General features: G+C 42.6%; 1 protein-coding gene across 5 annotated transcripts in view; it reads right to left on the reverse strand.

The window, feature by feature from the left end:
* srpk2 (SRSF protein kinase 2) overlaps window positions 1–12,092 on the reverse strand; it is a 119,331-nt gene that overhangs the window by 17,474 nt on the left and 89,765 nt on the right. For 3 of the 5 annotated variants that reach the window (XM_049574350.1, XM_049574349.1, XM_049574352.1), the window contains 6 exons: window positions 11,932–12,019; window positions 11,721–11,827; window positions 8,619–8,784; window positions 5,839–5,879; window positions 3,180–3,507; window positions 97–1,011 (listed from right to left, as the gene is read on the reverse strand). In XM_049574350.1, coding sequence (XP_049430307.1) covers window positions 97–1,011; window positions 3,180–3,507; window positions 5,839–5,879; window positions 8,619–8,784; window positions 11,721–11,827; window positions 11,932–12,019 — 1,645 coding nt within the window. The remainder of the gene's footprint in view (window positions 1–96; window positions 1,012–3,179; window positions 3,508–5,838; window positions 5,880–8,618; window positions 8,785–11,720; window positions 11,828–11,931; window positions 12,020–12,092) is intronic. The other 2 variants (XM_049574351.1, XM_049574354.1) reach the window with 1 other exon arrangement.

Below are 12,092 nucleotides of genomic sequence, written 5' to 3' on the forward strand. Positions count from 1 at the left end.
GTACTATCCTACATTATCGCATATCAAACACTTTGAAGCTCCGTTATGGATTTCTTGAGTTTGTGAATCAGTGGACATACAGTAACCATAGCTTACCTTTGGGTGTGTCTCCCGTGCTCGAGGATGACACAGTGCGACTGCGGTCAGCAGTGGGGCTGTTGGGGGACGGGCCCGCTCCAATGTCTGCCGTTCCAACAGAAATGGGGTTCCCAGGCAGGGGATCCAGGGGCAAGTCTGGGAAGATTGGAATGGTGGCCCGATGGCGGTCGCTGCCACCGTTGGTCAGCCCCGGCTCCCCCAGGTCACCGTTATACATCTCATAACCGGAGCTGAGAGAGTTGTCTCTGTCTGTGTAGCTGAGCTCGGACTCCACCAGGGGGCAGAGGAGAGGCTCGGGGAGGGGCGTGGGAGACGAAGGATTGCCGGGTTTTGGTTTCAGTCCCTCAGATCCCAACAAAACATGACCGTTGGTTTTAGCCGAATTGCTTTTGTTGTTCTGGGGTTTGATGGGGGAAGTGCTGTCTGTGAGGAGTTCCGCAGTTGTGTCATCATCCTCGTCTTCCTCATCCTCCTCCTCTTCCTCGTCATCCTCATCCTCAACCTCCTGCTCCTTTGACTCCTCCTCTTCTACCACTGCCTCCTCTTCTGTTTTGTTCTCACTCTTTGGCTCCTCAGTCTCGTTCTCCTCTCTTTCAGTCTCTTTCTCCTCCTCCTCTTCGTCCTCTTCGTCTTCCTCCTCCTCCTCCTCCTCTACCTTTTCCTCCGCCTCCTCTTCCTCATTCTCATCCTCTTCCTCTTTTAATCCCTCCACCTCCTGCTCCTCCTCCCCCCCCTCGTCCTCGTCCTCTACCTCTGCTTGTGTGGGATCTCTGTTATCTTCCTCTGTAGTGGGGGGAACGGGGGCACCCTTTTCGGCGGTAGGCGTGGGCTCTTCGTCCTCTTCCACCTCCTCATCGGGGTCGTCATCGGTGATGTGGAGTTCCTTGCTCTGCTCCTGGGGAGGCGCCGCACCTAACATGGAGAGAGCAGAGGAAAAACCACTCAGAGAGGAAGTGGGTGGGAAGGAGATATAGACGCAATCAAAGACAGTGTAGGCAGTGAGTAAAAAAGAATGAAGAGAGACTGGAGTGAAGGAGGCAAAGGAGACTGAAAGAAACAGAAGGTGGAGAGACAGAAGGTGGAGGAGGGAGACGGAGAAAGACTGCTTTTTTTTTTGTGAATCAGCCTTGCCTCCCATACACAGTGGGACCAGCGTGGGCCGAGTGGCTGGAGCCAATCCACCTCCTATTCATTCACAGACAGACTGCACAAACCCGCATACACATACTCACACACTCAACCTGGATACAGTAAAAAAAAAAGAAAGCTAACCTAAATATGTTGCTCACATCTCCTTCACAGAAAGAAAAGATTGTTCACGACACTTTAAATCAATAATACGTGTTAAAGCATCCACTAAAAATAACAAACTGGTGATTTTAAATGAATGCAAAGTAGAATATACTCAACAAGGAGATGAGAATCAAAGATATGTTTCAACCAATATGAGCTTTTTGAAGTGGATACAGTTATGAAATATGCCTTTTGACTACCTGAATATTAAGCTCTGTAATGCTAATTCAGGATCATACTGCATTCATCATATTAAAGGGATGGTGCACCCAAAAATGAAAATTCAGCCATTATCTACTCACCCATACGCCGATGGAGGCTCAGGTGAAGTTTTAGAGTCCTCATCCAAGATCCAAGGGGAGAGGGGGTAGCAGCACAACTCCACCTAATGCAGGCTGACGGCACCCCAGATTCAAACGTCCAAAAACACGTAACTGAAACCACAAAATATCTCCATACTGCTCGTCCGTAGTGATCCAAGTGTCCTGAAGCACCGACATAAAAAGTTGTTTGGAAAAACGTCATTTGAACTCTGTTTTTAGCCTCACTGTAGCCTGCAGCTCTAACTGCCTCTCTGTTTAGGTGGAGTTGTGTTGCTACCCACTCTCCCCTTGGATCTCCGCAAGTGAAGTGAGGACTCTAAAACTTCACCTGAGCCTCCCTCGGCATATGGGTGAGTAGACACACGTTACAAACCAATCACAGCCGACAGATATCTTTCCCTTCTTCTGTAAATATTCAGTCTGATAAATACGTAAAGTTGATCATGTTAGTGCAGGGCTACCCAGAGCTTTACATCTGTCCCACGGACGACAGGCCTACACACTTATAAACAGCGCCTGGAAGAAGATCAGCTCTGCACTCAGGATTTCAGGTAAATAGGCTATACCATACTTGTAAAGGTTGCTAGCAACCTTAGACGCAACCTGCCACTGCGCTCGAGCTGGCACAAAAAAGGCACAAGACTAGTGCCCAGTGCCTGACTGCGTGTTTTCCAGGTGGTTAAAGACGCAGCATGTGTGCAGCCCCTAATTTCCAGGGCTGGTACCTGCGGTTATTCCACAGGCTAGTTAATAACATGTCGGGCAGGAAATCCAAAGTGTGGGATCATTTTGAGAAGGTGAAGGACGAACCCAAGGTGATATGTAAACTCATCTTCATTGGTCGACTACAAACATGACGTATCATCTGAAACATGGAAGTAGCTACATGCCCATTAGCCCACAGCGTCATTAACAGGCGGCTCGCTCAGTGTGTGACGTGCACTTGGAGATAAAATATAGGCCTATATTAATGAAGGTTCATTAGTACGGTTTGTATTTCTCTGTAATGTAGCACAGTGTTAACAGTGTTACTGATACTATTCTTTCTCACACCTTCAACTCAAACCATTGTGTTGCCCCGCCCAAAATATATCATTTAATAATTAGATTAATATCGTAAACATGTGGGCGACTAGTCGACTAATGGGCCTAAATGACGACTATTGGTCGACTAGGAAAATTCTCAGTTGGGGGCAGCCTTTATAAATTTCTCCATTTTCTGCATTACTTTATATTAGAAATGTCTTTACAATTTTCAAAATAAAAGTCTGTTGCTAGTTTCATGTTTTAATTTGAGGGCCAAACACACATTTCCTAAAGGGGGGATGTGTCCCCTCCGTCCCCCCAAAATCTTCGCCTATGGGCGCAAAGCATTAGTCCATGATATCTGATTTTAATAAAATGATATATTTGTGTAGCACTGGTCAGAACTTCAGCATTCAAAATGGAGAAAACTTGACTCACATGTATGATTAGTCAACCTGATGGGCTTCTCCCTCTCCCTCTCTCCTCCCTCCTCCTCCTCATCTTCCCCATCCTCATCCTCATCGTCGTCGTCGTCGCTCTCTCCCAGAGCCATGCTGGGGCCCAGCTGCGGTGGCCGCGGCTGCAGGGGTGAGGACAGGTTGTGTTCGTGCTCCTCTTTCTCTCCCCCGTCTTTGGCTCTCTCCTCCCTCTTCTCGGCCTCTCTCTCCAGGGCTTCGATCTCCAGCATCCGCCTCTCCAGCAGCTCCGCCTGCCGCTTTTGCTTCTTCTTCAGCTTCTTCTTCTTGTTTTTGGAGATCTTCCCCACCTGAGCCAAAAGAGGACAGGAGAAGAAGAGAGAGAGAGTCACAGGGGAGGCAAGAACATAAATGAATATCTGGTATTCAAGGCATAAACAGTTAGATATTTTTTTGAATTGTGGGTTATGATTTGTAAATAATGTCAACTAAGACTTTCACTGTACACTGATAGGAAATATTTTAAAGCACGCCATCACTGTCCAATGAAAACCATGTATCTGAAAATACTGTGATTTGAATTTTTCAGCTAAACTGAAGGATAAAGTGTTCATGTAAGAGTCTCACCCTGAGTGACACGGACCTACTGCACTGGGAACCAGACAAATCTGCAATCTCCTGCTATATTTGCTCTGGCAGATGCCTCGGGTCCCCTCCCGATCAAACAGACTTCCACCCAGTCAGATCCTGGGCAGGCTAATCACAACTGTTTATCTAATACGGGGTGAGTCTGATACGATGATAGACAGAGCAGCTTCACCAGTCTCTGCTCCGACGGACCAGATTTACAAAACTTAGATCAAACTGTCAAACTAGGCAGTGCTGGTCAGATATGAATCAAGATTTCGTTACTGCATTGCCCATTTCATGCCTTAAACTTGCTCATAAACACATTTTAGTCTACTGTTTAGCTGTAACTGGAGAAAGTAGTGACCAGGGGTCTCATTTATAATAGAGTGCATAGGATGTGTGTACAGACAAAAGCCAAAAATGGTGTGCGCCAAAAAATATTCTACAATGTGTCTATAATCAGGCTTCCACCTCACCATCTGTGTCAACAATTTCCTGTCTCCAAAGTGTTCGTAAGCATGGGTTACAGTTAGGGCTCGACTGATTTATCGGCCAGCCGATTTAATCGGCTGATTATAGCCATTAGAGAATAATCGGCAATCGGCCAAAAGTTCGCCAATTGACGCCAGTGTTAACACTTATATTTTCATCACTAATAAAATGCAGGGAATATGGTGTTTTACTTAGAAATGATGTCCTTGTGTTACTTTTTGCACTGTAACCTACCTCTGTTAAATTTGCAATAATAGGAAGAACTCTGGTACTGTGAACATACATGTGAATGTCTTTATTCATATAGACTTTGAATGATTATTTTATTTCCCAGAGGTTTACTGCCTTTTTGCACATCATGTTTTTGATTTATTTTGTGTTCAAATTGTTCATATGCTGCTTGTTCCACACAATTTCTGATAATAAAAGTATTTAAAAGTAGTAAAATGTTCTTCCTTCAATTTATATCTTTGTAACGAGTGTTTGAACTATATTTAAGCCATCAAAAGCAGGTATTTCGGGGGTTTTTAAATTGAAAAACGTAAAAATTTAATCAGCCGATATATCGGTTATCGATAAAAATTCATATCAGTCAGGCCCTAGTTACAGTTTCTCCCAAATCTCCCAAGTCTGTTTTTACATACCACAAATTTTGCATGTAAAGCGGCACACGCCTCTTTCAGGCCTGGTTTTGTGCATACACAAAAATGTAAAAATAAGACCCAAGGCCTCTATTTTTTTCTACCTGCTTTAAAACAGAAAGAACACAACCCAAACTTGCATGTGAGGCTCAGCGTTATGTCACACATTTCACTGCACACGTGTGAATTAGAGTAATTCACACACGTAAATTTGTCTGGGAATGGCGGGTCAGGGACCTACTGTACATGAATGCACAATTTTCTGACAAAGTTATCACGGTTTTGGTTATTTTAAGAGACGTAGCAACATTTAAATCAAAGTCTGCTAAGAGTTGTGAGGCTTGAAGTGATTAACTCTTCATAAATAATAACTAAGAATGTCTGTTCTGAGCTTTAACAAGAAATTCTGCTTATTTGTCATAAAAAATTAATGTTAAAAAGAAATACTAAAGATTTCACTTTAGGCTTAAATGTACCACTTCATGAAAAATGAACTGTCACAAAGCTGAAAACATGTCTTAGTTTATGTTTATTGATATTTTAGAGGAAACATGGTTTTCAAAGGACAGCAACAATATGCTACATGAAATTACTTTGTTTGGTCAAATTCCTCTGACAGGGACAAGCAATGAAACATATTCAAATTCTACTGCATCTAGTACAGTATTTTTGAAAGTCTTAAAAGTCTTGCCGCTACCCCATTTACTGAGGAGTGATTAACAGACATATTTGTTAATGTAGAGTAGATCTAATAAGGCATTTTCAGGATATCCTACAAATATTTTGGTGCACTCCCTGTGCCTCTAGCTATTACAGGAGTCACACCAAACAGCGTGATATGCTGTATGTACTTTATTTCTGACCTTGTGTGTGTGTTTATGTTTGTGTGTGTGTGCATTCCTCTCATTTCATACTCACATCTGTTGTACTCACCGGTTTGAGCTGGGGGGCTGTGCTAACTGACGGACATAAAGAAAAACAACAACAATCAGAGGCTTCAAAGTTTCCCCAACATCAATCCCTCAAACAACCGAGTTCACACTACATTCAATATTCCACTGGCCTGGAAAAAAGACTTCTCCAGGTTCTGTACATGCTCCCTGTATAGGCCTGAGACGTACAGAATCTGTAGGTGAAGTGAGAGAATTACAGACAAATGAAGAAAGAGATCTTTCACACTCCCACAGCCTTATCCGCTTGTCCCAGATCCATAATATTAATGCTTTATTCTTCTCATGTCTGAGAATGCGGCCCCTATATGGAGCAGTATTCTGTCACCTCCATCATCTGACACCAGTTGAAATATTCAGACTCAATCTCAAAGGAGTGAAAGCAGAGTTATATTTGCGGTATAAAAATATTTCAAGGTATAAATCCTGCCTATTTCCAAACATATTTGCAAATTAAACATACTCAGTCTTTCATATTTTCCATAAATATGCATGGTTAACAGATGGAGCGGTGTAAAAAAAACATTCATTTCAGGATTGACTCATACGTGTTAGCAGCTCAGCAAATACAATAATACATCAAACACCAAAAATATTCCTAATTAAATGTGTTTTACCTCAAGCAATTCAAAGTGTGTCGCAATTTTTATCCTTTATATATCTTCAATCTTAAATCTCTAAAATAAAATATATTTTTGCTATAAAACACACATCTGCACTTCTGTTAATGACATCAAAACGTTTGTTTATTTTGCCCCTTCAATCACAGACCGACTCTGTCACCAGCGAGCCCTTCTGTTTTGACAGTTGATAGTTTAATGCCTCACTTTAATTGTGTAGAAATGTAAGCAGCATAATTGGTTACCCTAAGGCTCAAAGAGACTCCATCGGCTGATGCAAGCAACAGACAGCTCGTAGGGGGGGTTCACCGCGAGGACAGGGTTCATGTCGAGTTTGTCAAGACTGTTATTTTAAAGAATTTTTTTTTTTCAGCGGAGGAACTCGGTGACAGGAGATGAAAAAGGAAGAAATGTCTCTTTGTGGTACAGAAAGGGGAGAAACTTAAGAGGCAGAAAAGACTTCTCTGTGAATTTCTTTACAGCGCACTGTGATATTAAACAAGTTTTTGATTGGAAATTTTTATTATTAAACATATAAAAAAAGAATTTGCATTTACGATGAATACCAATTTCAAATCAGGTAGTAGCCTACTACGTCTACTGTAAGTTTCCTCTTTTACCTGCAATCTGAATTCAGATTTCTATGAAGAGGCTTCACTTGAAACATCAGGATTTCACAGCATGCTGAGTTTCTGTGGAGCTACGTCACTGCCAACATTAGATGTTACACCAAAAAATTTAGTTTTGCCTATTTTGCTTTCACTTTTAAAGCTATGGTCTACATTTAGAAAGACGATGAGAAAGATTTGAAAAATCTGAATCGCTCAGGGCCTTACAAACCGCAAACCAAAACTTTCAAATGCGGAGGGGGGTTGGGACGAGGCGGATTGGACGCAGGGTAAGAGCAAGAGAGCGCAAATTTGAGCAAGGAGTAACTCCCATGCGGACTGGATGGCTGTGATTGGTCAATTTCTTTGCAGGCCTGCAGCCGCCAGAGAGAATGGATTTTTTTGGTTCCTTTTGCTCTTCACATTGTGTAGCTAGCACTATTGGGCCATAACCACCATCTAAATGATGTTAATAATAATGATCAATCTTCCTAAACGTAGACCATAGCTTTAAATACCAAGTGAAATAAATGCTAATTCAGTGACAAAGTTTTGAGAAAAAAATGAATAAATAATTGAAACATTCAGAAATAGTTATATATTTTGGGAAATACTGTAATTGGGTTTTGGGATGCACTTGTTTATCAGCTGAACATCAGTATCCGATATCTGCCTTGTTGACGGCCAGCGGTGTATCAGCAAATGAAATAACATTCACTGATGGCAGCGGTCTATGTTTTTCTCTTGTGTGCAGACCAAAAGGCAGGGCTCAAGACTAACGGTGTCCAGGGTATAATAGAAAATGTGTTTGGGGAGATCTTCCCCAGGGAGCCTTTGGGACAAAAACACACAGTAAACTCACCACGTCAGAGGAAGCTTCTAATTTTTTACCTGATAATGCAACATTGTGAACAACAAATCCACGTTGACATCAGCACGAGGAGAGCTAGTTAATGTTAGCTGTTAGCAGTTGGTGGCCGCAACTAAATAATGGACGTAGCTTCAGAGTTTGTCAGGAGGAGTTTGGCATTTTGGCCGTCACCATCTTGGTTTTTTGGTGTCAGAATTGACCATATTTGGATGAGAGGTTGGAGCTGTGGCGGCTGAAGGGGTGGATCTGGCTTTGTGTAAAAAAAAAAAAGGTTGTGTTGAAGGTTGCTTCGTAAATTTGATGATTTGATTTGTGTTCGTTCAAAGAAAGTGTAGAAATGTGTAATGAAGGACTCAATGACTTTGAAACAGTTCAGCTACAAAAAGGGGAATACACAACATAAGAAATACATCAGTATCATCTGTTGGCCAAACTGAAATTTTAAAAATCAGTATTGGCCAGAATTTCCCAGTCGGTGCATCCCTGATTGGCTTTCTTGCTGAGAGTGAGGTAGGATCGAACTCTCTTATGTCTCTACAGTAAATATGAAGTTTCTCTTCTCATCTAACTCTCAGCAAGACAGCACGTTTCCCAAAATGTTGCACTATTTTCTTTAAAATACACATAGTGTGAGTGTTTGTGCGTCTACCTGCTGATCCAGATGGTGGGGGGGCTCCAGCTTTCTGCCATTCGGTTGCCTCCATGGCCATACGCCTCACAAAGGCGTCATCCACACACATCAGGATGTTTTCGGGCTTGATGTCCGTGTGGATGATTTTACATTTAGTGTGGAGGTAGTCCAAACCCTGCAGGACCTGCAAACACATTCAGATAAACAGACGCACATTTTATTCCTGAAAAACACGCTCTCACTTCTTGTTTGTGCACTCACTGTTCTGTTTGGCTCTCCTTCTCTATCTCTCCCCCTTTCATTCCTTCTCTCCCTTTTCTCAGAGCCAAATTAGCCATTCTTCTAATGCCTGTCATTCTCCGAGGCCAGAGAGGAGAGGCTGTTGATGTTTTTGTTGCTTCTCTCATTTGTTTTTCTGTCCAGAGGCTTTGAGATTGAAGCGGGGAACAAGTCTCATTTAATTTCTACTCATCTTCAGCTGGGCTTGCGAGAGGCGGGAGGCTGGCAGCGGCTGAAACGGCTCAACAACTTCACATGCTCATCAGGTGGCTGAGGGGAAAACGCCTGAAAGCACTGCGTCTTAGGATGGCAGTGGTGCTGAAGTGTGCACAAAAGCATGCTCTGTGTTATTAGGCCTAAGTATAGGGTGTGAATTTAGCTGTCTGAGTGTCTCTCTATATATTATATTTGGTCATCCACTTTTTCTGTCTTTCCTCTTAAGTCAGGCTTTAACAGTCTATGAATAAGTTTACCTCCTCCCCCCGAGGACTTACAGTTAGAAATACTGTAAGTCTCTGTCCTGTAATACACATCAACACATTAAACACATATCTGACCAAATGTCTCCCCCTGTGTTTCTGAATTATGACATTAAGTAATGGCCAGAACAAGTGTTTTTGCAGAACATTATGATGTCACAGTGAAGCGTGGAGACATTTGACCTTCTGGATATAAAGTGTCATCACATCATCATCCTATTACAAATTTGTGTGAAATTTTGTCCCAATAAGCATATAAATTCCTGAATAATGGCCAAAAAACCACAAACTTTGACCTTCAACCAAATTCTAATCAGTTCATTATTCAGTCCAAGTTGATGTTTGTGTCAAATTTTGTACTTTTTAAAATATAATGTAATTCAAGAAATGAGACCGATACTGACGCTAGGTAACAGTGACCTTTGATCTTTGACCACCATCTATTTTTTTCATCCCTAGTCTCTATATACAGTACAGCCTCCGGAAGAAGAGCGGAAGAGCCCTGGTTTCCGGTTGTAGGCTGTTTGTAGTCCGCGTGATATTGACCAATCACGTTTGAGCTGGCTGCAGCTGTTGCTGGGTTAAACGGTCCGAGGCAGAACATAATTGGCGTCACTGCAAACTCTGCATCCATCACAATGGTTCAGCATATTTACTTACATATAAACCGAAGTCGGAAACGGAAATTCGCATCCTCTGCCCAAATCAAACCGGAATGCCAAAAAATCGGGGGTCTGCCCCCAGAGGCTGTATCGCCGTCTGCCGGAAGTCAGAGGCCCAATACAGCCGATGGGTTCCGAGAATGGTTCACCCCTGACCCAAAGTGGATGTTTGTGCCAAATTTGAAGAAATTCTGTCAAAGTGTTCTTGAGATATCACATTCACAAGAATCAGATGGATGCAAGGTCACAGTGACCTTGACTTTTGACCTTGGACCACCAAAATCTAATCAATTCATGCTTGAGTTTGAGGGAAAGTTTGAGCCAAATTTGAAAAAAATCTCTCAAGGCATTATTGAATTATTGTGTGAGAAAGAGACAGATGGGGTCACAACAACCTTGACCTTTGATCTAGGACCCCCAAATTCAGCTTATTTCTTCCTAGAGTCGTAGTGGACATTTGTGCCAAATTTGAGGACATTTTGTAAAGGCATTCTGGAGATATCACGCCCCAGGAATGTGACGGACAGACGAACATAATGCCTCCGGCCACAGCTATCATCGGGGAGGAAGCATAAAAATACTTAGTGCTGTGCTAGCACTACGTTCGTATACAATACTCTGATCGATACTTTTATACCAAACTAGGCTATATATAATGATTCACTGAAAGAAACCAGGCAGTTCTGCGTAAAATCAGACATTCAGCACTCCCATAACGCCCAAACTGAATGATCCTTTGTTTCAGAACCACATCTTCCTGGCACTGCCACCGTTCATTGTGGGACTGGCAGTCAAATCGGGCTCCTTAGATCTAAGCGTGGGAGAGCTGACTCTTGTGAGTCACCCCTATCAAAAAGATCAACTCCACCAATTTGCAGAAGTTACATAACTAATCATCAGTAATGTCAGATGACTTCACGGATTGCTTTCCATGTTTTAAACTCTTATAATGTTATGAAGGATGCAGTCAATAAGCATGTCTTTGTCCAGACAGTGGTCAGGAGGGTAACACAGGCGTGACATGATTGACCTGACAGTCACGGTGGCATCAGTGAAGTTGAAGTTGACAGTATACACCATGCTACACACTATGTTGAAGTTGTTGTATGTTTCATGGAAAATAATACACATAAATAAAATTAAAAGCCAGATGTCTGGGTTTTCCACCAGTACTTGTAAAACTTGAAAGACAAATTGCTAAGCTCCGCTCCTTTGTGATGTCCAGCAAGCTGCGAGAGTAAGCATGGAGCCCACACTGTAACTAACTGCACTCCCTGAAGAAATATTATCATGTTTATGGAGAAAATGAAAGAGTGATTCCAGAGAGAAGCAGACAGAGGGGTCTACAGTCTGTGTTTGAAGGATATATCCAGGATGTCAAACTGACTCAGCAGCAACAACAGGTTAAAAAGACAAAGATAGTTAGAAGCTAAAGCCGAACTATAGGCTACAGATCACAGTGTAAAAGTGAACCACCACATCACTGCTGATCGCCACACAAGACAATGAATATAAAGGGAAACTTTGCTGATATTGAACCAGCTGTGTGGCATCACAGTGTGTGCAGATGAGTTTGGCTTTGCATCATTCTCATCAACAACGAAATCAACAGCGTTCATCTGCGCACAATGCGATGCCACACAGCTGGTTGGACGAATACATTGTCTGTATTTGGTTTGTGTGTGTGTGTGTGTTCTCACCTGTTTGATAATGCTCTTGACACATGGCAGCGGCAGACCTTGGTAGTTGGATTTAATAATCCACTTCAGCAGGTGGTGACCTAGCACCTCAAACACCATGCACACATCTGGGATTGAGCGTCAAGGACTCACATTATCATACCTTTGCCCACACGCACACACACACACACACACACACACACACACACACACACTCTTCTGATCAGGATACGTATGCCGTTGACTCCAGAGATCTTGAAGTCATCTATCAGCTGAACCACCATGTCCTTGTTGGGGTCGGCGGGGTCGCTCTCCCTCACCTGGAGGAACCAAGAGATGAAGCAAACATGACAGGAAGAAGGAACAGAAGATGAAGTCGGATAAAGACAAGAT

Source organism: Epinephelus fuscoguttatus, linkage group LG4 (assembly GCF_011397635.1).
Source record: "Epinephelus fuscoguttatus linkage group LG4, E.fuscoguttatus.final_Chr_v1".
Taxonomy (NCBI): Eukaryota; Metazoa; Chordata; class Actinopteri; order Perciformes; family Serranidae; genus Epinephelus; species Epinephelus fuscoguttatus.